The 26,406-nt window shown below is 42.7% G+C and overlaps 1 protein-coding gene across 3 annotated transcripts in view; it reads right to left on the bottom strand.

Moving 5' to 3' along the window:
• Nucleotides 1–375: 375 nt before the first annotated feature.
• The window catches only part of LOC115116980 (zinc finger protein OZF-like), a 171,776-nt gene continuing 145,745 nt past the window's right edge, over nt 376–26,406 (bottom strand). The window contains exons 1-2 of one of the 3 annotated variants that reach the window (XM_065022425.1): nt 10,900–11,103; nt 376–4,032 (exon numbers count right to left, since the gene is read on the bottom strand). In XM_065022425.1, the coding sequence (XP_064878497.1) occupies nt 2,849–4,032; nt 10,900–11,002 (1,287 nt within the window). In that variant the 5' untranslated portion in view covers nt 11,003–11,103 and the 3' untranslated portion in view covers nt 376–2,848. Of the gene's footprint in view, nt 4,033–10,899; nt 11,104–26,406 lie in introns of those variants that run through there. The other 2 variants (XM_065022427.1, XM_065022428.1) reach the window with 2 other exon arrangements.

The following is a 26,406-nucleotide window of genomic DNA, read 5'->3' as shown; positions in this document are numbered from 1 at the left end:
CCATAAGAACCATTCATACTGTCAGATCTAATATGAAGAACTGAATACAACCATAAGAACCATTCATACTGTCAGATCTAATATGAAGAACTGAATACATTCATACTGTCAGATCTAATATGAAGAACTGAATACAACCATAAGAACCATTCATACTGTCAGATCTAATATGAAGAACTGAATACAACCATAAGAACCATTCATACTGTCAGATCTAATATGAAGAACTGAATACAACCATAAGAACCATTCATACTGTCAGATCTAATATGAAGAACTGAATACAACCACCATTCAACTGAACCATTCAATACAACCATAAGAACCATTCATACTGTTAGATCTAATATGAAGAACTGAACTAAGAACCATTCATACTGACAGATCTAATATGAAGAACTGAACACAACCATAAGAACCATTCATACTGTCAGATCTAATATGAAGAACTGAATACAACCATAAGAACCATTCAAACTGTCAGATCTAATATGAAGAACTGAATACAACCATAAGAACCATTCATACTGTCAGATCTAATACGAAGAACTGAATACAAAACAGAAGAGTTTGACCAGTACAAATTCTTGTAACTTTATTTTTAATTGGCAGATCAATTAACTTAACTTATGCAGTTATCCAAACACATTCATTATCAATGACTAAAACAAATCTGCTTTTAAAAGATAACTTAATAAAGACATGTAGTTGTTTCATAACCTGTGTATCATTAAACAGTTGTTTAATAGCAAAAATAATCCCCCCAAACTAATGCTGAAAACTGATCATCTCTATCTGATACATGTTGTGTCAACTAGTTCATTCCCACAGAGAACTGCAGAGGGACAACCTGAATGAAAGCAAGTGCCCACAGCAATGTTCCAACATCTGGTGGAAAGCCTTCCCGGAAGAGCCTGTTATAGCTGCAAAAGGGGGACCAACTCCATATTAATACCCATGTTTTTGGAATGAGATGTTCGATGCGCAGGTGTCCACATACTTTTGGTCATGTAATGTAGAATACAGTAGGATGTATAAATTACAATTTGTATGATATGTTATGAATTGGAATTTGTAAAATATGTTACAAATGTTCAATATGTTACGAATTACAATGTATTGTTGCTAATGCTAGCTAGGTGGCTATGCTTTGGGTTAAGTTTAGGGTTAGGGGAAAAACTTTTTTTTGGGGGGGAAGGGTTAGCTAACATGCTAAGGAGCGACATGCTAAGCTAACATGCTAAGTAGTATCTAAAAAGTAGTAAGACGTTGCAAAGTTGCTTATTAGCTAAAATAAGCTAAAGTCATCTGTGATGAGATTCAAACATGCAACCTTTGGGTTGCTAGATGTTCGAGTTATACGCCCAGCCATCCAAAGAGCAGGAGTAAGGCTTCTCTCCTGTGTGTATACAGTTGGTGTGTTTTTAAGCTGACCAGTTGAAACTCTCCCCACAGAAAGAGTCAGACCAGGCTGAGAGGGAAGCAGTACCACCACGTCAACTGTTAAACTATAAAATGTTTGTTTTTAAAATGAGAAGCCTCAGAAGATATTTAACACTAAGTGAAAATCCAAGGTCATCTCAATATCTTTACATTAGAAGCTAACAAAACACACCAAAACAGACAAGGTGCACAGTGATATGTAAAGTAAGAGGTTAACATTCTATAACGCTCTCTTTCCTCGGTACAGTTCTCTCACAGTGAGAAACAATATGATTACAATAGAGTGTTCTACACATTCTTCATTTGATCCAATTCACTGTTACAATTTATTTTGTGACTCTAATCTTAACTGTTCTGAGAGAATTGGCAGTGGTGAGACCTCTTTGCTCTCTTTATGCTGTTGCTCTCAACACTGTCTCCTGTATGGGCATAGACAGACTTTACAATTGGAGGATGCATTTAATGCATCCTCTATAATGATATTCAATAGGCTACATCTGTCGGTACATATATGTGACAAATATATAATATCATATAACTAGCTCTATTAAAGGGAAATGAAGCACCAACCAAACATCAACATGTGAAAATGACATCATCAACCAATTAGTAGGCAATGCCTCCTCATAAATTGGTCAAAAATCACACGATGCCCACCGATGATGTCATTAGAAACACTTATCTTCCTCAATCTTTTTTTTACTACAGAAACACGCAACATTCACATGTTGATGTTGGGGTGGTGCTGGAGATGAGGAATATCCCTTTAAGTTAACAGTCTAAAATGTGCTAAATGCTCTGCAGTTGTGCATTTAGTTTGCTAATTTAGTAGTTAGTTAGCTAACTTCTCCTGGATGCTGTCTATTATATGCTGTCTAAAATATATATATATATTTTTGCGTGCAGTTACCTAATATTCTGGTATGGCACAAGGTCAGTATGAAGGTATGACAATCTGGATAATGCCCAAGCCTAGCTAAGGTGTCCATTAGAGATAAAATATTCCCACAGGCAGTGCAGTACACACAAGCTTTTCCCCAGTGTGTGTTCACTGATTAACTTTTAGATCACCCAGTGCTGTGAAGCCTTTTCCACAGTCAGACAAGGAGTAAGGCTTCTCTCAGTCTAAGAAGCAGTAGATCTGTTCTATGTGCACTATTTCTATGCTTCCCGTTCTGAAGTTTTGTTTTTTACTTCCATTTTTGTACAACAGCTGAAAATACAATATTTTGAGAATGGAAAATATATTTCGCAGCGGTTTAGATGGTACAATGATTCACTACACAATGACTGCTTATTTTGTCACAAACTGGAGGCTATTAGAACTATTGCAATTTTAACATGCAGGAAATGGTGGAGTAATTTCTACATAGTGCATCTTTAAGTGATGGAGTGACTTTAAGTCTTAGCTGGTCTGAGAGAACTGATGAGGCTTCTGCCCTTTATGTATACATTTGTGGCGTTTTAAGGTATCCAATCGGGAGAAACTCTTCCCGCAGTCAGAGCAGGAGTAAGGCTTCTCTCCTGTGTGTGTACGTTGGTGCGTTTCTAAGTTGCCCAGTTGGGAGAACCTTTTTCCACAGTCAGAGCAGGAATAAGGCTTCTCTCCTGTATGTATTCGCTGATGACATTTTAACATATCCAATCGGGAGAAACACTTTCTACAGTCAGAACAGGTGTAAGGCTTCTCTCCTGTGTGTGATCTTTTATGAACTTTTAGTTCAGCTGATGTTGTGAAGCACTTCCCACACTCAGAGCAGGAGTAAGGCTTCTCTCCTGTGTGTATACGTTGGTGTGCTTCTAAGTTGCCCAGTTGAGAGAAACTCTTACCACAGTCAGAGCAGGAGTAAGGCTTCTCTCCTGTATGTATTCGTTGGTGACATTTTAATATATCCAATTGGGAGAAACTCTTTCCACATTCAGAGCAGTAGTAAGGCTTCTCTCCAGTGTGCACTCTCTGATGAACTGTCAGAGCTTGTGATGTTGTGAAGCTCTTCCCACAGTCAGTGCAGGAGAAAGGCTTCTCTCCTGTGTGTATACGTTTGTGTGTTTTTAAGTTGCCCAGTTGAGAGAAATACTCCCCACAGTAAGAGCAGGAGTAAGGCTTCTCTCCTGTGTGTATACGTTGGTGTGTTTTTAAGCTGCCCAGTTGAGAGAAACTCTTTCCACAGTCAGAGCAGGAGTAAGGCTTCTCTCCTGTGTGTATTCGTTGGTGGGTTTTTAGGTGGCCCTGTTGAGAGAAACTCTCCCCACAGTCAAAGCAGGAGTATGGCTTCTCTCTTGTGTGTATTCGATGGTGGGTTTTTAGATGGCCCTGTTGAGAGAAACTCTCCCCACAGACAAAGCAGAAGTATGGCTTCTCTCCAGTGTGCACTTTCTGATGAGCTGTCAGAGCCTGTGATGTTGTGAATATCTTCTCACAATCTGTGCAGGAATACAGATTCTGGTCTGTGTGTATTTTTAGGTGTATTTTTAGATTTGATAGAATTGGGAAACTCTCCTCACAATGTGGGCAGTGGTGAGACCTCTTAGCTCTGTGATCTTCCTGCTGTTGCTCTCTGGATGTAGAGAATGTCTCAACATGGTCTCCTGTGTGAAGAACATCAGAAGAACCAATCAGTTGATGTGATATACATGTCAATCAAATGCATTTTATGAAGCCCTTTTTACATCAGCAGTTTTCACAAAGTGTTTTAAAATATATCCAGCTTAAAACCTCAAAGAGCAAGCAATGCAGATGTAGAAACACATTGGCTAGGAAAAACTCCCTAGAAAGGAGGAACCAGGCTCTGAGGGGTGGCCAGTCCTCTTCTGGCTGTACCGGTAACATATGAACTCATCAGTAGGCTGTACAATCCAAACGGGGAATACATCTATTCTAAAAGTGGGTAACAGTCAGGCTTGTGGTCTATATAAATGCAACATGTAAAGTGTTGGTCGAAAGGTTTCATGAGCTGAAATAAAATATCCCAGAAATGTTTCATATTCACAAAAAGACTATTTCTCAATTTTTTTTACATCTTTGTTAGTGAGCATTTCTCCATTGCCAAAATAATCTGTCCACCTAACAGGTGTGACATATCAAGAAGCTGATTAAACATGATCATTACACAGGTGCACCTTCAGCTGGGGACAAAATGCCACTAAATTGTGCAGTTTTGTCACAACACCACCACAGATGTTTCAAGTTTTGAGGGAGCGTGCAATTGGCATGCTGACTGCAGGAATGTCCACCAAAGCAGTTGCCAGAGATTTTAATGTTAATTTCTCTATCATAAGCCACCTCCAACATCATTGTTGAGAATTTGGCCCGTATGTCCAATCGGCCTCACAACCGTAGACCATGTGTAACCACGCCAGCCCAGGACCTCCACAACCGTAGACCATGTGTAACCACGCCAGCCCAGGACCTCCACAACCGTAGACCATGTGTAACCACGCCAGCCCAGGACCTCCACAACCGTAGACCATGTGTAACCACGCCAGCCCAGGACCTCCACAACCGTAGACCATGTGTAACCACGCCAGCCCAGGACCTCCACAACCGTAGACCATGTGTAACCACGCCAGCCCAGGACCTCCACAACCGTAGACCATGTGTAACCACGCCAGCCCAGGACCTCCACAACCGTAGACCATGTGTAACCACGCCAGCCCAGGACCTCCACAACCGTAGACCATGTGTAACCACGCCAGCCCAGGACCTCCACAACCGTAGACCATGTGTAACCACGCCAGCCCAGGACCTCCACAACCGTAGACCATGTGTAACCACGCCAGCCCAGGACCTCCACAACCGTAGACCATGTGTAACCACGCCAGCCCAGGACCTCCACAACCGTAGACCATGTGTAACCACGCCAGCCCAGGACCTCCACAACCGTAGACCATGTGTAACCACGCCAGCCCAGGACCTCCACAACCGTAGACCATGTGTAACCACGCCAGCCCAGGACCTCCACAACCGTAGACCATGTGTAACCACGCCAGCCCAGGACCTCCACAACCGTAGACCATGTGTAACCACGCCAGCCCAGGACCTCCACAACCGTAGACCATGTGTAACCACGCCAGCCCAGGACCTCCACAACCGTAGACCATGTGTAACCACGCCCGCCCAGGACCTCCACATCCGGCTTCTTCACATGTGGGATCATCTGAGACCAGCCACCCGGACAGCTGATGAAACTGAGGAGTATTTCGGTCTGTAATACAGCCCTTTTGTGGGGGAAAACTCATTAAGATTTTTGGAGCCTAGCTTCCAAGTGGGTGGTCCTATGCCCTCCCAGGCCCACCAATGGCTGCTCCCCATGTCTTAAGTGTAAAACTAACGATGACTCAATAATCCATGCCTTCTTGGAGTGCAATACATTTAAAAAGTTATGGGCGGAGTTAGAAAGTTGGCAGAAGTTTTACAATGTAAATTTACTTTGAATCTGTCTATCTGCATATTTCAAGACATGGCATATGGGGGTGCCGTGGAGTAGACCATGCTTTTCTCATCAATGATTTTGAAAAAAAATCCTCCATCTCCTCGACAGTGGATGAATCAAATGTAATATTTCAAATATTGAAAGGGTGTAATGAGAAAAACAGTATAATTTGAGGCCATATGGCATAGAGTGCTACAAGCACGGGAAAGTTCCAGGGGATGAAGGAGAGTGTGAACCATACATGATGTGTATAGTAGCAGTCGAACAGTCGCAAATAGATTCATTTTCTCATGGCGCACAAGACTGATTGGCTCCTGTCTGGGTGGACTAATCCATTGCGGAGGCCATAGGGATGGCACAGTCCATCACTAAGACATGTGCTACTGAAATTGTATATGGTTATATTATGTAAGAACAATGGTGCAACACTAATACAAATTACATTATTTTATAACATGCGCTTTTTCTCCCACATTAGAGAGCGGTCACTGTCTGCCATTCTGAAACAATATTTTTGAGGAGTGTGGAAACCAACATAAATAGGTCTGTAAATCAATAGTCTAACTGTTAAATGTGCCTGGTTTAAGAAATCATCCATATTTACTGAGTGTATGAAACATTAAGCACACCTTCCAAATATTGAAAAAAACTAAAAATCAAGCCATGAGGTCCGTAGAGCTCAGAGACAGGATTGTGTCGAGGCACAGATCTGGAGAAGGTCACTAAAAATTGTCTGCAGCATTTAAGGTCCCTAGGCGTCCTGCTAGCGGGACAACTTCCAGTGAAACTGGAGGGCTCGCAATTCAAATAAATAATCATACAAATGATGGATATTAAACATTTAGGTAAATATAAGTGTCTTATTTCGGGCTGAAAGCTTAAATTCTTGTTAATCTAACTGCACTGTCTGATTTACAGTAGCTATTACAGTGAAAACATGCCATGTGATTGAGGACGGCTCCCCACATAAAAATATTTTCCACCGGCACAGGTTTCATAAATTCACAAATAGCGACTAAATATTCACTTACTTTTTGAAAATCTTCCTCTGATTTGTCATCCAAAGGGTCCCAGCTATAACATGTAGTGTCGTTTCGTTAGACATAATCCTTCTTTATTTCCCAAAAAGTCGGTTTAGTTGGCGCCATCGATTTGAGTAATCCACTCGTTCAACATGCAGAGAAAGGAAATCGAAAATCTACCCCTAAACTTTGTTTCAACAAATCAAAATACATTTCTATTTACTCCTCAGATACCCTAAAATGTCATCAAAATAATATTTCTTACGGAAAGATGTTCAATAGGAAACCGACTTTAGAAGGTGCGCCCTGTCTTCATGGCGCGCGCAAACACAAATTTCCAAGACTGTGTCCCTGTACTTAAACTGATATTTCTTATTAGTTTTTGAAGTTACAAGCCTGAAACCTTGAACATAGACTGCTGACACCCTGTGGAAGCCATAGGAATTGCATCCAGGGAGCCAATCTGTTTTCGCATTGTCATTACACGGGACAAGTGGGGGGGGGGGGGGACTTCCATCAAATTTAAAGAGAGAAAGGATGTAAGTTTAGAAAATGTCAAGGGGTATGAATACTTTCCGCACTGTATGGTATGCTGTAATACAGGTTTTAATGTGTGGTATGCTGTAATACAGGTTTTAATGTGTGGTATGCTGTAATACAGGTTTTAATGTGTGGTCTACTGTAAACGGTTTTAATGTGTGGTCTGCTGTAATACAGGTTTTAATGTGTGGTATGCTGTAATACAGGTTTTAATGTGTGGTATGCTGTAATACAGGTTTTAATGTGTGGTATGCTGTAATACAGGTTTTAATGTGTGGTATGTTGTAATACAGGTTTTAATGTGTGGTATGTTGTAATACAGGTTTTAATGTGTGGTATGCTGTAATACAGGTTTTAATGTGTGGTATGCTGTAATAAAGGTTTTAATGTGTGGTATGCTGTAATACAGGTTTTAATGTGTGGTATGATGTAATACAGGTTTTAATGTGTGGTATGTGTAATTTTAATGTGTGGTATGCTGTAATAAAGGTTTTAATGTGTGGTATGCTGTAATACAGGTTTTAATGTGTGGTATGCTGTAATACAGGTTTTAATGTGTGGTATGCTGTAATACAGGTTTTAATGTGTGGTATGCTGTAATACAGGTTTTAATGTGTGGTATGCTGTAATACAGGTTTTAATGTGTGGTATGTTGTAATACAGGTTTTAATGTAATAATACAGGTTTTAATGTGTGGTATGTTGTAATACAGGTTTTAATGTGTGGTATGCTGTAATACAGGTTTTAATGTGTGGTATGCTGTAATACAGGTTTTAATGTGTGGTATGGTTTTAATGTAAATACAGGTTTTGTGTGGTAATGGTTTTAATGTGTGTATGCTGTAATACAGGTTTTAATGTGTGGTATGCTGTAATACAGGTTTTAATGTGTGGTATGTTGTAATACAGGTTTTAATGTGTGGTATGCTGTAATACAGGTTTTAATGTGTGGTATGCTGGAATAAAGGCTTTACAATAATTTTCCTTTAGAACACATTATAATAATTTATTAAGTGTCGTTTACAACTGTTCCAAGTGGTCAGAAATATAATATTGTAATCTAACAGCACCTGTTTGCCACACAATAGGCTACGCATGCAGCTCTCACTCCAATACCATCCTTTTCTTTTTTCTTTTACTAGAGAACTCAGTTAAGAACAGATTCTTATTTACAAACCCGGGACGACGCTGGGCCAATTGTGCGCCGCCAGCCGGATGGGATGCAGCCTGGATTCGAACCAGGTACTGCAGTGACACTGAGATGCAGTGTCTTTGATCACTGTGCCACTCTTGCTATCCTTCTTCCTGTTATTATTATAACTATTGTTATGATCATCGTTAAAATAATAAGTAATGTCATTATCATTAGCAGGCTTAGTGTAGTAGCCTTGTGTATTGTGAATAATGATGAGTGGGAAAGTTAGACACACAAATATCATACCCCCAATACATGCTAACCTCTCACCATTAAAATAAGAGGGGAGGTTAGCATTTGTTTTGGCGGAGGGGTATGATGTGTTTTGCATCTGTTACTTTCTCACTCATAATTATTAACGTAGAAGTGTTTAGAAACATATTCTATTGTTATTTAATAACTGGATAGGAGTGGACTTGAACTAAGGTGAACCCAGAGCCATCGCCAGCAATCAGTTCATCATTATTAACGTAGAAGTGTTTAGAAACATATTCTATTGTTATTTAATAACTGGATAGGAGTGGACTTGAACTAAGGTGAACCCCAAGAGCCATCGCCAGCAATCATGGATCTTTATTTCTTCTTCTCACCAACAGTCATATCTGACATTAAGTTGGCTTACATGCATAATCGTAGCCTATTTTACAAGTGGTGATTTGCAATATCAGCCATTTTATCAATTGATTCTTCAGCGAGAAAATTAATATTTCATCCATGCTTTATGAGTTTAGTTGCCTTTTACTCATTTTAGGCATTTACATTTTTACTTGCATTTCATCTCGTTAATAAACAAAATGTCATCTGCAATATCTTGATATGTTGCATCAGTCTTGGCCATTAGTCTCCATCTCATAATGGTATATTCTCCTCCCAGCTGCAAACCAAGTGTCAAGGTGGCTATCGTCAATAATGTATTGAATAAGAACTGTGGCTTTAAGCTTCAGTCACTTTGCCTGTAGCCTATTAATGTTAAATGCATGGGGTTTTCTTCTCCATAATTCTAACAATTTGTTAATTTGCTTCAGTTTCTATGTACCGGGACTCACCTTGCCTGAATTTATTCGGGGAAATGCTTCTCTATGCAAGTGTCAACATCCAAACCTACTAACAACGATTTGGTCCCAGTCACCACTTTCTAGTTGCAAATGAAGGCTACCCAGCAACGGGTTTTTATCACATTGGTTCCCTTACTGGTTCATCTGTCCTTGGTTAGCACTCAGTTTTTCATAATACTTTTACTCAAGTGCCTTTTCACGGGTGGTCCTACAGTTTCCATGGTCTCAAAGTTTCATGAGTTAGACAGTCGGCTTCTGAGTACAGGTCTTATCACACATGCTTCCCGTCTGTGTAGGTTTGGGGGATGTTTAGGGTAAGTAGGTTTGGGGGATGTTTAGGGTAGGTAGGTTTGGGGGATGTTTATAGTAAGTAGTTTTGGGGGATGTTTAGGGCAAGTAGTTTGCAGTTCCCACAAATAATTGTTAACTCTAGTGGGCCTCAGCTCATTTGACATTTTTTGTATTTTTTTTATACCTTTATTTAACTAGGCAAGTCAGTGAAGAACAAATTCTTATTTTCAATGACGGCCTACCGGGGAACAGTGGGTTAACTGCCTGTTCAGGGGCAGGATGACAGATTTGTACCTTGGCAGCTCGGGATTCGATCTTGCAACCTTTCGGTACATTGCACAGGCTTCCAGTCGCAACCTGTGTACATCGCAACCTGTGTACATCGCAACCTGTGTACATCGCAACCTGTGTACATCGCAACCTGTGTATATCGCAACCTGTGTACATTGCAACCTGTATACATTGCAACCTGTGTACATTGCAACCTGTGTACATTGCAACCTGTGTACATTGCAACCTGTGTACATTGCAACCTGTGTACATTGCAACCTGTGTACATGGCAACCTGTGTACATCGCAACCTGTGTACATGGCAACCTGTGTACATCACAACCTGTGTACATCGCAACCTGTGTACATCGCAACCTGTGTACATTGCAACCTGTGTACATTGCAACCTGTGTACATTGCACAGGCTTCCAGTCGAAGCTCGCATCCACTACAAGATCATGGTGCCTACAGAGAAACAAAGGGAACAGTCCCTCCCTACCTTCAGGTTATGCTCAAATCCTACATCCCAACCCGAGCGAAATTACTCAAATGTAAGTGTAAAAATGTACAAAACAACCATTGCTGTGCAGTCTGGAGTTTGGCAGGGATGTGTGATGTCAGAATTACAGAATAGATTGAACCTGCTTTTACCATGATTAACAGATTTACCAATCTTCTCCTCCTCTTCTTCATCTTTAATGTTGACATTCAGCTCCAGTGTTTGACTGCAGTCTTCCAGCTTCACTGATGCCATCTCTGGATCCTGCAGTGCAAACTGGGCTCCACTGTCACAATCAGGACCCAGTGACTGAAGATTTGGACTCAGTGTGGAAGGAGAGAGGCAGGCTGGGTTTGTCCTCACTGTTGATGTAGTAATAAAGAGAAACAGACACAAAAATTATCGTCTTGACAGTTCTGGAACTTTTTTATTCTGTAAAATATGTTTTTTCCTGTTCAATTATCTAATTTCAAAAGATCAAGTAGCTAAGCATTGACAACAAAAATTAATTCCCATTTGACACAAAGTGCACACTTTAAATTACACAACGTAAGTGCACTTAACCTATATAGTAGATTTCCTGAATTCACATACAGTGCATTTCGAAAGTACTCAGACCCCTTGACTTTTTCCATATTTTGTTACGTTTTACAGCCTTACTCTAAAATGGATCAAATGTATTATTATCCTCAATCTACACACAATACCCCATGACATCAGAATACCCCATAATGACAAAGCAAAACCAGGTTTAGGCATTCTTGCACGACCCTCTGTAGCGCCTTGAAGTCGGATGCCGAGCAGTTGCCATACCAAGCAGTGATGCAATCAGTCAGGATGCTCTCGATGTTGCAGCTGTAGAACGTTTTGAGGACTCATGACAAATATTTTAACCCTCCTGAAGGGGAATAGGCATTGTTGAGCCCTCCTCATGACTGTATTGGTGTGCCTAGATAAGCTTAGAGGCCACTATGGTGTTGAACACTGAGCTGTAGTCAATGAGCAGCATTCTCACGTATGTGTTCCTTTTGTCCAGGTGGGAAAGGGTAGTGTGGAGTGCAATACAGATTGTGTTGTCTGTGGATCTGTTGGGGCGGTATGCTATTTAGAGTGGGTCCTGGGATGATAGTTTTGATTTAAGCCATAACCAACCTTGCAAAGCATTTCATGGCTACAGATGTGAGTGCTACAGGTCAGTAGTCATTTAGGCATGTTACCTTGGTGGTCTGCTTAAAACATGTAAGCATTACAGATTGGGTTAGGGAAGGGTTGAAAATGTCAGTGAAGACACTTTCCAGCTGGTCAGCACAAGATCTGAGTACGCGTCCTGGTAATCCGTCTGGCCCTGCAGCCTTGTGAATGTTAAGGTCTTACTCACATCGGCTGGAACAGCTGGTGCTCTCATGCATGATTTGGTGTTGCTTGCCTCGAAGCGAGCATAAAAGGCATTTATCTCAACTGGTAGGCTCGCGTCACTGGGCAGCTCGCGGCTAGGTTTCCCTTTGTAATCTGTGATAGTTTGTAAACCCTGCCACAACCTGACGACTGTCAGAACTGGTGTAGTAGGATTTGATCTCAGTCCTGTATTGACGCTTTGCCTGTTTGATGGTTCATCATAGGGCGTATCGGGATTTCTTATAAGCGTCCAGGTTAGTGTCCTGCTCCTTGAAAGCAGCTGCTCCAGCCTTTAGCTCAGTGCAGATGTTGCCTGTAATTCACGGCTTCTGGTTGGGATATGTACGTACGGTCACTGTGAGGTTGACATCATTGATGCACTTATTAGTGAAGCCGGTGACTGATGTGGTATACTACTCAATGCCACCAGATGAATGCCGGAACATATTCCAGTCTGTGCTAGCAAAACAGTCCTGTAGCTTAGCATCTGCTACGTCGGACCTCTTCCGTATTGAGCACATCACTGGTACGTCCTGTTTGAGTTTTTCATTTAAACTTCTTGACGCACCCATCCCGTTAGCGGGATCATTTATCAACATCTGCTGAATTGCAGAGCGCCAAATTCAAATTAAATTACTAAAAATATTTAATTTTCATGAAATCACAAGTGCAATATAGCAAAACACAGTTTAGCTTGTTGTTAATCCACCTGCCGTGTCAGATTTCAATAAAGCTTTTCGGCGAAAGCATAACAAGCGTTTATGTAAGAACATCTCTCTCAGTAGACAAAATATTACAAACAGGTAGCAGCCAAGTAGATTGGTCACGAAAGTCAGAAAATAAAAATTAAATCACTTACCTTTGATGATCTTCGGATGTTTGCACTCACGAGACTCCCAGTTACACAATAAATGTTCCTTTTGTTCCATAAAGATTATTTTTATATCCAAAATACCTCCATTTGTTTGGCGCGTTATGTTCAGAAATCCACAGGCTCGAGCGGTCACGACATCGCATTCCAAATAGTATCCGTAAAGTGCGTAGAAAGATGTCAAATGTTTTTTATAATCAATCCTCAGGTTGTTTTTACAATATATAATCGATAATATGTCAACCGGAATGTAGCTTCTTCCATAGGCGAGAGAGAGAAAATGGCTGTTGCGCATGAAAAACTCTGCTGGCACCCAGCCATCCACTGACGCAATGGGTTCTTTCTCGCTCATTTTTCAAAAGAAAAGCCTGAAACTATGTCTAAAGACTGTTCACAGCTTGAGGAAGCCATAGGAAAAGGAATCTGGTTGATATCCCTTTAAATGGAAGCAAGGCATCCAATGGAACAGAGAGCTTTCAGGAAAAGCAGCACTTCCTTGTTGGATTTTCCTCAGGGTTTCACCTGCAATATCAGTTCTGTTATACTGACAGACAATATTTTGTCAGTTTGAAACTTTAGAGTGTTTTCTATCCTAATCTGATTATATGCATATTCTAGTTTCTGGGCCTGAGAAATAGGTAGTTTCAAATGGGTACGTTTTTTAGCCAAAAACAATAATAACGCCCCCTACACTCAAGAAGTTTTAAGCAGGAATCAGGAGGATAGAATTATGGTCAGATTTGCCAAATGGAGGGTGAGGGAGAACATTGTACGTGTCTCTGTGTGTGGACTAAAGGTGATCTAGATGTGTTTTTTTTTTTTTTTTTGCATCTGTGACATGCTGGTAGAAATGGAACAAAACGGATTTCAGTTTCCGGCCACTAGGAATGCCGCCTCTGGATGAGCATTTTCTTATGTCCTTATTCAGCTCATTGAGTCCGGTCTTAGTGCCAGCATCGCTTTGTGGTGGTAAACAGACAGCTACAAAAAATATGATCCATGTCCTTGTTAAGCCACGACCCGGTGAAACATAGGATGTAAACAAAATGTACAGTACAGTCAAAGGTTTGGACACACCTATTTTCCAAATCTCTGCAGAATGCTGTGGTAGCCATGCTGGTTAGGTGTGCCTTAAATTCTAAATAAAATCACTGACAGTGTCACCAGCAAAGCACCATCACACCTCCTCCTCCATGCTTCACGGTGGGTACCACACTTGCAGAGATCATCTATTCACCTACTCTGCGTCTCACAAAGACACGGCGGTTGGAACCTAAAAATCTCAAATTTCGACTAATCAGACCAAAGGACAGATTTCCACCGGTCTAATGTCTATTGCTTGTGTTTCTTGGCCCAAGCAAGTCTCTTTTTCTTATTGGTGTCATTTAGTGTTGGTTTATTTGCAGCAATTTGACCATGAAGTCCTGATTCACACAGTCTCCTCTGAATAGTCGATGTTGAGATGTGTTTGTTACTTGAACTTTGTGAAGCATTTATTTGAGCAGCAATTACTGAGGCTGGTAACTCCTCTGCAGCAGAGGTAACTCTAGGTCTTCCTTTCCTGTGGCGGTCTTCATAAGAGCCCGTTTGAAACAACTTTAAGTTCTTGACATTTTCCGGAATGACTGACCATGTCTTAAAGTAATGCTGGACTGTCGTTTCTTTGCTTATTTGAGCTGTTCTTGCCATAATATGGACTTGTTTTTTTACCAAATAGTGCTATCTTTTGTATACCACCCCTACCTTGTCACAACACAGCTGATTGGCTCAAACGCATTAAGAAGGAAAGAAATTCCACAAATGAACTTTTAAGAAAGCACACCTGTTAATTGAAGTGCATTCCAGGTGAGTACCTCATTGTCACGGATCCCTCCGATACTGTTGCTCATACCGTGCACCAGTTTCGGAGGTCTACATCACTGGCCTCTAGGAACTGAACTGTATCATTACGCTCACCTGGTCTCCATATTCTCCCCTGATGAGTAATTGTATAAGTGTGCCCTTTGTTCACCATTGTCTTGTCGATTATTGTTCCAATGTCCGTTGTTCGTGTGAGTACCTGTGCCTGGTTGTTTTGGCTTTCGTGCCGCTTGTATTGTGCAGATGATTACGGGTCTCGTCCTGTGTGGTATCATTGTGCGTGTATGTTATTGGTCTCGTCCCGTGTGGTATCATTGTGCGTGTATGTTATGGGTCTCGTCCCGTGTGGTATCATTGTGCGTGTATGTTATGGGTCTCGTCCCGTGTGGTATCATTGTGCGTGTATGTTATTGGTCTCGTCCCGTGTGGTATCATTGTGCGTGTATGTTATGGGTCTCGTCCCGTGTGGTATCATTGTGCGTGTATGTTATGGGTCTCGTCCCGTGTGGTATCATTGTGCGTGTATGTTATGGGTCTCGTCCCGTGGTATCATTGTGCGTGTATGTTATGGGTCTCGTCCCGTGTGGTATCATTGTGCGTGTATGTTATGGGTCTCGTCCCGTGTGGTATCATTGTGCGTGTATGTTATGGGTCTCGTCCGTGTGGTATCATTGTGCGTGTATGTTATGGGTCTCGTCCCGTGTGGTATCATTGTGCGTGTATGTTATTGGTCTCGTCCCGTGTGGTATCATTGTGCGTGTATGTTATGGGTCTCGTCCCGTGTGGTATCATTGTGCGTGTATGTTATGGGTCTCGTCCCGTGTGGTATCATTGTGCGTGTATGTTATGGGTCTCGTCCCGTGTGGTATCATTGTGCGTGTATGTTATGGGTCTCGTCCCGTGTGGTATCATTGTGCGTGTATGTTATGGGTCTCGTCCGTGTGGTATCATTGTGCGTGTATGTTATGGGTCTCGTCCCGTGTGGTATCATTGTGCGTGTATGTTATTGGTCTCGTCCCGTGTGGTATCATTGTGCGTGTATGTTATGGGTCTCGTCCCGTGTGGTATCATTGTGCGTGTATGTTATGGGTCTCGTCCCGTGTGGTATCATTGTGCGTGTATGTTATGGGTCTCGTCCCGTGTGGTATCATTGTGCGTGTATGTTATGGGTCTCGTCCCGTGTGGTATCATTGTGCGTGTATGTTATGGGTCTCGTCCCGTGTGGTATCATTGTGCGTGTATGTTATGGGTCTCGTCCCGTGTGGTATCATTGTGCGTGTATGTTATGGGTCTCGTCCCGTGTGGTATCATTGTGCGTGTATGTTATGGGTCTCGTCCCGTGTGGTATCATTGTGCGTGTATGTTATGGGTCTCGTCCCGTGTGGTATCATTGTGCGTGTATGTTATGGGTCTCGCACCGTGTGGTATCATTGTGCGTGTATGTTATGGGTCTCGTCCCGTGTGGTATCATTGTGCGTGTATGTTATGGGTCTCGTCCCGTGTGGTATCATTGTGCGTGTATGTTATGGGTCTCGTCCCGTGTGGTATCATTGTGCGTGTATGTTATTGGTCTCGCACCGTGTATTTATTTGAGGTACTCCTCGCTCTTTTGTTTGGGTCTCAACCCTGTGTTTTGTATATGTGTTTGTTTGGTCTTCGTCCCCGTGCCTTTACATGGCACGCTGTAATTTGGGTAAATAAAAAATCCTATTACACATTCCAAGCCCGTCTCCCGATCCCTTTATACCAACGTGACACTCATGAAGCTGGTTGAGAGAATGCCAAGAGTGTGCAAAGCTGTCATCAAGGCAACGGTTGGCTACTTTGAAGAATCTCAAATATAAAATATATTTTGATTTGTTTTACACCTTTTTGGTTACTACATGATTCCATGTGTTATTTCATAGTTGATGTTTTCACTATTAGAAAATAGTAAAAATAAAGAAAAATTTGAAACCTCTTCTTTTTACGCTGTTTTCTCCCCAATTTCCTGGTATCCAGTTGCTAGTTACAGTCTTGTCTCATCGCTGCCACTCCCGTACGGACTCGTTGAAGGCGAATGTTGAGAGCCGTCCATCCAGAAACACAACCCAACCAAGCCGCACTGCTTCTTGACACAATGCCCACTTAACCCTGGAAGCCAGCTGCACCAATGTGTCGGAGGAAACACTGTGTCAGCGTGCACTGCACCCAGGAGTCGCTAGTGCGCGATGGGACAAGGACATCCCTGCCAGCCAAACCCTCCCCTAACCCAGACGACGCTGGGCCAATTGTGCACCACCCTGCGACAGAGCCTGGACTTGAACCCAGAATCTCTAGTGGCACAGCTAGCACTGCGGTGCAGTGCCTTAGACCACTGCACCACTCAGAAGGCCCCAAATCTTTGACTGTTACTGTATATCCCGTTGATAGTATAGTGTCGAACTGAGCTCATCCAGTTTATTCTCCAGTGATTGCATGTTCGCCAGAAGAACGGAGGGTAGAGGCCGATTAGCCACTCGTGGACACAGTTTCCCCTGGCATCCAGCTCGCTGACCCCTGTAGCAGAGTCTTCTCTTCTTACGAATGACGGTGATTTGGGCCTGGTCCGGGAAGAGCAGTATATCCTTCGCTTCAGACTCATTAAATACAAAATTGCCACAGTCTGTGCCATGGTGAAACTTGCACTCCTGTAGATCTGAAATAATTGAACAAAGGGGGGATCAAAATCAAAAGTAACAGTCAGTATCTGGTGTGGCCACCAGCTGCATAAAGTACTGCAGTGCATCTCCTCCTCATGGACTGTATCAGATTTGCCAGTTCTTGCTGTGAGATGTTACACCACTCTTCCACCAAGGCACCTGCAAGTTCCCGGACATTTCTGGGGGGAATGGCCCTAGCCCTCACCCTCCGATCCAACAGGTCCCAGACGTGCTCAATGGGGTTGAGATCCGGGCCATGGCATGGCAGAACACGTTGGCCATGGCAGAACACTGACATTCCGGTCTTGCAGGAAATCACGCACAGAACGAGCAGTATGGCTGGTGGCATTGTCAAGCAGGAGGGTCATGTCAGGATGAGCCTGCATAACGGGTACCACATGAAGGAGGAGGATGTCTTCCCTGTAACGTACAGCGTTGAGATTGCCTGGAATGACAACAAGCTCAGTCCGATGATGCTGTGACACACCACCCCAGACCATGATGGACCCTCCACCTCCAAATCGATCCCACTCCAGAGTACAGGCCTCTGTGTAATGCTTATTCCTTCGATAAACGCAAATCCGACCATCACCCCTGGTGAGACAAAACCGCGACTCGTCAGTGAAGAGCACTTTTCGCAAGTCCTGTCTGATCCAGTGATGGTGGGTTTGTGACGGTGATGTCTGGTAAGGACCTGCCTTACAACAGGCCTACAAGCCCTCAGTCCAGCCTCAGCCTATTGCGGACTGTCTGAGCATCTGAGCACTGATGCAGGGATGTGCGTTCCTGGTGTAACTCGGGCAGTTGTTGTTGCCATCCTGTACCTGTCCTGCAGGTGTGATGTTCGGATGTACCGATCCTGTGTTGTCACACGTGGTCTGCCACGTCACAGTACGGACATGGCAATTTATTGCCCTGGCCACATCTGCAGTCCTCATGCCTCCTTGCAGCATGCCCAAGGCACATTCACGCAGATGAGCAGGGACCCTGGGCTTTATTTTGGTGTTTTTCAGAGTCAGTGGAAAGGCCTCTTTAGTGTCCTAAGTTTTCATAACTGTGACCTTAATTACCTACCGTCTGTAAGCTGTTAGTGTCTTAACGACTATTCCACAGGTGCATGTCCATCAATTGTTTATGGTTCATTGAACAAGCATGGGAAACAGTGTTAAACCCTTTACAATGAAGATCTGTGAAGTTATTTGAATTTTTACAAATGATCTTTGAAAGACAGGGTCCTGAAAAGGGGAGTTTATTTACTATGAGATGTGGTTGTCTCAACAAGCTATCTTAACATGAATCCAATGATGAAGATAAGTCGCTCTAGATAACAGCGTCTGCTAAATGACTCAAATGTAAGTGTAAAAATGTACAAAACGACCACTGCTGTGCAGTCTGGAGTTTGGCAGGGATGTGTAATGTCAGAATTACAGAATAGATTGAACCTGCTTTTACCATGATTAACAGATTTACCAATCTTACTGTATGTAGTTACTGTATGTATTCATATCAGTAGTCTGGTAGTGTATGTATTCATATCAGTAGTCTGGTAGTGTATGTATTCATATCAGTAGGCTGGTACTGCATGTATTCATATCAGTAGGCTGGTACTGCATGTATTCATATCAGTAGTCTGGTACTGTATGTATTCATATCAGTAGTCTGGTACTGTATGTATTCATATCAGAAGGCTGGTACTGTATGTATTCATATCAGTAGGCTGGTAGTGTATGTATTCATATCAGTAGTCTGGTACTGTATGTATTCATATCAGAAGGCTGGTAGTGTATGTATTCATATCAGTAGGCTGGTAGTGTATGTAATCATATCAGTAGTCTGGTACTGTATGTATTCATATCACTAGGCTGGTACTGTATGTATTCATATCAGTAGTCTGGTACTGTATGTATTCATATCAGAAGGCTGGTAGTGTATGTATTCATATCAGTAGGCTGGTAGTGTATGTAATCATATCAGTAGGCTGGTACTGTATGTATTCATATCACTAGGCTGGTACTGTATGTAGTCATATCAGTAGGCTGGTACTGTATGTATTCATATCAGTTGGCTGTACAATACAAAAGGGGAATAAAACTATTCTAAAAGTATCTCATAAATCATGAAAATGATGATCTATATCATCCTCCACTCACTATCACAAGGGTTAGAAACTACACAGACTCACTTCATAGAACTTTAAAACACTGGCAGTTTGTCTACCTCACTTCTTTAGTCTCCTCTCTGATCACTCCAGGTAGACCAGTGAATAAAACAAATGCTGACGATACTGGTGTCAAACCATGCAAGTGTAAGTAGCATGAAATAACATCTACCTTCTCATTGAAACAATTCATCATGAAACAGTTCTACAGCAACTTTTCATACACAGTGGGAAGTTGGAATGAACAACAAACTTAGTTAGATAGATAGAATCTGCTCTTACCATGAGAAACAGATTTCCCAATCTCCTCCTCCTCTTCTTCATCTTTAATGTTGACATTCAGCTCCAGTGTTTGAATGCAGTCTTCCAGCTTCACTGATGCCATCTCTGGATCCTGCAGTGCAAACTGGGCTCCACTGTCACAATCAGGACCCAGTGACTGTAGGTTTGGACTCAGTGTGGAAGGAGAGAGGCAGGCTGGGTTTGTCCTCACTGTTGATGTTACCGGCCTCAGACTTAATCTGTCAGTTACCGGCCTCAGACTTAATCTGTCGGCCTGTAGTAATAAAGAGAAACAAACACAAAAGTTATTGCCTTGACAGTTCTGGCGCTTTCTTTATTCTCTAAAAATATATTCTTTAAAAAAAAATCAATTATCTAATTTCAATAGATCAGGTAGCTAAGCACTGACAACTCCAAATTCATTCCCATTAGACACAAAGTGCACACTTTAAATGACACAACATAAGTACTCTTAACCTATAGTAGATTTCCTCAATTCACATAAATCCATAAATGACTCAAAAACCATTTAGGTTGCCGTTTGTTTTAGCAGTATTATGAACTATTTTCCTGAACAACCATGTCTCCGACATATTATTTCAACTAACAAAAATCTCTTGTGTTTCCCGTTCACACCACAGTAACATTTATAAATAAAGACGGAAACAACTGAATGTGTCTGAATATTACTACACATGTAGAAAACTGATAATCATTACATTCAGCTTCCAAACTGTAGTGTGACTCTGTCTGAATATTAGTACACATGTAGAAAACTGTAGTGTGACTGTGTCTGAATATTAGTACACATGTAGAAAACTGTAGTGTGACTGTGTGAAACTGTCCGTCTCTACTGCTGCCCCCTTACTGCCTGCATTGAGCGAAACGCAGACAAGCTGACAATCCTCTGAATTTACCAACCCAGAGCCACTCTAGAGTACATTTACAAACAAACCCTAAAGCCAGTAGGGTCCAGCTGTGACATCATCTCTCAGAGTCTCTATGCTGCCTGCCACCTACTGATATGTCATCTCAGTGCAGTGCAGCTCTCAGGATAAGTGGGCGTTTCCAAAAGAACGATATATGGAGAAGTGGGCGTTTCCAAAGGAACGATATGGAGAAGTGGGCGTTTCCAAAGGAACGATACAAAGGAGAAGTGGGCGTTTCCAAAGGAACAATATCAGGAGAAGTGGGGGTTAAAATATTCAATAACAAATAATACATAGTAAAATAAATGCTTTTTATAAGGTAGCTAACGTTAGCTAGCATTTACAATTACGAACAACTTAACTACGGTTAGGTTGGTAAAGTTCAAAGATACAGTTCAGTGAGTGAAGAGGTTTTTTTTTTGCATAACTGAAATTCCTTACTGTCATTTCTGCAGATCATGACTAAAGTCTGATATCCCAAACGAGGTATTGAGTGGCACCTTTCGAAACTCCCAATTTTCCTAAGAGACTCACTGCATCGATAGACGACCTATCGGTAGTGGGCCGGCAGCACAAAGACCCTGAGGGGCGACTGCTCTGAGAGATGACGTTGCAGCTGGACCCCTCTACTTAAAGCTGCATGAATTCGGTCCAGTCAAATGTTTGGGCCAAGCCAAGGGTCGGCCGAAATTGTAAAACATAAACGTCTATAATTTGATAAGATTGGTCCGGTCCGTGAATGTTGAAATCCAGCCCGCCGGACCGCACCAAAATAGACTTCCAAAAGAAGTCGAGGGGCTCCTCCGCAGACAGAGTGGACGCCGCCATTTTACCAACTCAGGAGCTTAATTTGATACAAAACCAATAACATGTAAAAACGAACAAAAAAATCTCAAATAGATTCTTTATGAAATGACCTTGTTGAAATGATGTACATTCCTCGGAAGACCCCCAAGTCTACGTGACATGTAAAATAGTTTTTAAATCACGTTTTTCACTCACTGGGTTTGACACAAACAATAACGCATAAAACCGGAAGGATTTGTTATCTAGCATGTTATGACGTTCTTTCGATGTTAGACTTTTTAAACTTGCTATCACATACCTTCAGTAATGAAGAGAAACGGACACAAAAGTTATCCTCTTGACAGCACAGTTATGGCGTTTCTTTATTCTGAAGAATGGAATCGGGGTTGCCAGGTGTATCAAATATGTCTAGACCAATGATCAAAACCCGTCCACAAGGCCTGAAAACTTGCCGAATATTTTCTCAGCCGCAAGAGAGGAGTTGACACGTTTTGCCATAGTTATCGCCTTTTCCACAACGTTATGGAGCGAATTAAGAAGGAATATCGACGTAAGAAGTTACATTTGGTTTTCCATCAAAATAATAATAATTGCAAGCTAACATGACTAATAAAGGAATTTGAATATGTCCCAAGACAAAAGAAAATTCGCTCTTATTAAACTCGCCAGATCATTTTCAGTCATTGGATGTAGATTTAACTGCTATGATTGTAAATAAATCCATTGTGTACATGTGCATAACTATTGATCAATCAAACAGGAGAGTTTGAGGGATGAAAGTTGGACAGAGGATCTCGAGATCTTGAATTCAAATCACTGAATCATAGATTAATCATTTGTATATTTACCTGTAGCCTAATCTGACGGACTATTACCTTCAATCTAATGCATTCTAGCAACAGCTGATAGAACTGTGACCATAACCACAACTGATAACTTCCCATTTCATGAACTAAACATGGCCATTAATAATTGCATAATTACACAATAAGAACAATAAACTGAAGTTATAGGCTATGGATTAAATCCGTTCGACAGCTCCAGGTAGGCTACACAAGTGGCACACATGTATTTGCAATGACTCCAGTGATATCGTCATCTCAACATGTTTATTGTATGAAATGGTAGGCTACACAAGTGGCACACATGTATTTGCAATGACTCCAGTGATATCGTCATCTCAACATGTTTATAGTATGAAATGGTAGGCTACAGTAGCTTACATAGGCATATAAATTAATAGGCTACTTACTGGCCAACATATGTATCATTCTCCACATTTAATATCACTTTCATTGTGGACTTTTCCGTAACAGAAGCACGCGAGGGAGTTCCATAACTTCTATTTAAAATGCCCGGCTCGACATCCACGAACTGAGTATGCTTAAAACCCTTCGCTTTATATGGTTTTCGCGCGTGCCGTTCTGTCTCCTCTCACGCCTCGATCACACCGACAGGGAATTTGTACACCAGAAGTACAACTTGTTTCCAATGGAACGCTTTGTTTGCCTTGCAGCATTGCGTTGCAGAGGCAGTTGTAGTGCGTTATGTGTGGTGTTGAATGTATGTGTGAGTAAAACTGTATGCGTAAACGGTTTGACAGAAATGGTAGCAGAAGGTGAATGTTGAACTTTTGTTGCACACATATCCAGATGATGCTATCAAGGCGTCACTCACGTTACTCAGCTGCCTGCTGCAGCGCTCAGTCTCAAACCACACACACCTCGGACTCCGGCCCTCCCACTCCCCACCACTCACTCGCTCAGCAACAGACTGCCTCACTGCCTAATAGTCAGCAGCAGGTCACATTGAAATAAATATTTCAAAGGAAAATGCTATAGCGGCTGCGGTGCAATTAAGAAGTAGCCCAAAACCCGCCACCATTACATTTTCACCCGACATCGTTTTCCAAGTAGCCCACAGGAAAACTGCAAACATGGCAACCCCGAATAGGAGGTATAACGTTTCCGGGTTGCAGGGACATCACTCGATAGAAATCCAATATGGCTGCCAACGCAATACCATATATGGACAAGTGTTTGTGACGCCGAACTCAGTAGCTCTACTCTCATTGGTCCTAACGATTTCCTTAAGTTTTTGCATTTAGCTTGCGACACCGCCATCAAATCAAATTGTATTTGTCACACGCGCCTTATACAACAACCGTATACCTTACCATGAAATACTTACTTACCAGCCCTTCCCAACAATGCAGTTAAAAAATAGGAAAATTAACAAATAGATAAAGAAAATAGTAACACATTGTACTAGTAAGACATCATGGATGACATCAATGGATCATCAGAAATGGGGATAGATAGATGTATATATATAGAGAGAAAGAGAGATAGTGCATATTTAATGTGTTAACAAGGCAAATAGTTATATGTATTATATTTACCTGCATGTATACCTAACTAATTGTCTGTATCTATATTGCAGAGATAAGTAGTGTCTTGCAGAGTAAAGATCAGAGCTCCAGCAAGCTCGTTTTGAGACCTAGCTACTGTAGCTAGCAACCCAACAACAGTGTGTACCAATACCAATTTCAAATACAAAAAAACAACACAACAGGACATTTCCTTAATCCCACCTGGCCTATCAGAGTTCCAGATGGAGCTATCAGCATATTGCTTACACCTATCCAATACTTCCAGATCTACACAATAAGATCTACTAGGGGTTTATTGGCGTTTTTCAGGGATTTGTGCCAATGAACCAAGACCCTGGTCTCGGAGTTCAGGCCCAGATCAACACCAAAATAACACGAGACTATTTGTGCTATTAAATATAGTAGGTTTGCCCATACTAGGGATCACGCTTTCCTGACCTGTCATGGTATGTAGGGCATTGGCCACCAACCCTGTTCCTGGAGAGCCACCAGGTGTGCCTGCTTCTGTTTCAGTAAACACTATGAGACTCATACACTGGAGGGTTTGTAAGTGTTGGTCTAAGATCCCTCCTACATACATTACAATGATGGATATTTAAACAGAGTTATAGGGGAACATAGAGTTGTGCTAAAACATAAAGAGAGGGAGAGTAGTATTTAGGAAATGTGCAATAGGTTGGGACCAGCAGAAGCACCAGCCTTGACAGTAGGTCCACTTAGTACCCGACCAGCCATGGAAGCTCTATCAGTCTGACAGTAGGTCCTCTTACTACGGGACCAGCCATGGAAGCTCTATCAGTCTGACAGTAGGTCCTCTTACTACGGGACCAGCCATGGAAGCTCCATCAGTCTGACAGTAGGTCCACTTAGTACCGGACCAGCCATGGAAGCTCCATCAGTCCACAATGTAGTTCCACCAATCTGTCTTACAGCCTATGCATATGATACATCATGACTGATTCTATATCTCTGAGCCTCTCTCTGCACCTGGCATCCACCAAATGCTGCACAATTGCCCCCCTTGTTCCATCTAGCGCGATGTGGCGGGCCGGGCGAAATGCATGCGGACATGGTCGCCAGGTGTAGAGAGAGGCTCAGAGATACATTGGTGCGGCTGCCTTCCGGGTTATGCGAGCAGTGTGGCTTGGCTGGGTTGTGGCTTGGCTGGGTTGTGTTTTGGAGGACGCACGGTTCTCGACCTTCGCCTCTCCCGAGTCTGTAAGGGAGTTGCAGCGATGGGACAAGACTGTAACTACCAATTGGATACCACGAAATTGGGGAGAAAACAGGGTAAAATAAAAAAGCATATTTTTTTAAATAACACTCTTCCAACTTACCCTACACACAATTAAAAACCCACTACACCATTCCACTACTTTGAACCCTATCTGCTCCTGCACCACGCCAACGGCCTGGGAGGACGGGACACCAACACTCAACACACACTGTAACTCTTCTGAAGTCAAATCTCATTCAGGATCCCTCACCTTTGACCCAATATCCTCTACTTCACTGCTTCAGCATATGACACCTTCTGCACTACTGTGACTCTGGACATCTCAACCTGCCTCTCTTGTACCAGACATTTCCAATCCCCAGAAACATGGACACCCCTACAGTGGACACCAATGTTCCCTCTAAACTGCACTTGGGCACGCAGTAACTCAGAGACTGACGCGCAGCTCCCCCAGGACTGCAGCACAGAAGTGTCAGCCCACGGAGAGAGGCAGCTCCCCCAGGACTGCAGCACAGAAGTGTCAGCCCACAGAGAGAGGCAGCTCCCCCAGGACTGCAGCACAGAAGTGTCAGCCCACAGAGAGCTCCCCCAGGACAGCTCCCCCCCCAGGACTGCAGCACAGAAGTGTCAGCCCACAGAGAGAGGCAGCTCCCCCAGGACTGCAGCACAGAAGTGTCAGCCCACAGAGAGAGGCAGCTCCCCCAGGACTGCAGCACAGAAGTGTCAGCCCACAGAGAGAGGCAGCTCCCCCAGGACTGCAGCACAGAAGTGTCAGCCCACAGAGAGAGGCAGCTCCCCCAGGACTGCAGCACAGAAGTGTCAGCCCACAGAGAGAGGCAGCTCCCCCAGGACTGCAGCACAGCCCACAGAAGTGCTCAGCCCACAGAGAGAGGCAGCTCCCCCAGGACTGCAGCACAGAAGTGTCAGCCCACAGAGAGAGGCAGCTCCCCCAGGACTGCAGCACAGAAGTGTCAGCCCACAGAGAGAGGCAGCTCCCCCAGGACTGCAGCACAGAAGTGTCAGCCCACAGAGAGAGGCAGCTCCCCA

The sequence above is a fragment of the Oncorhynchus nerka genome, linkage group LG2, assembly GCF_034236695.1.
Source record: "Oncorhynchus nerka isolate Pitt River linkage group LG2, Oner_Uvic_2.0, whole genome shotgun sequence".
Taxonomy (NCBI): Eukaryota; Metazoa; Chordata; class Actinopteri; order Salmoniformes; family Salmonidae; genus Oncorhynchus; species Oncorhynchus nerka.
The sequence above is the reverse complement of the archived record's forward strand: the minus strand, read 5'-3'. Positions and strand labels throughout refer to the sequence as shown.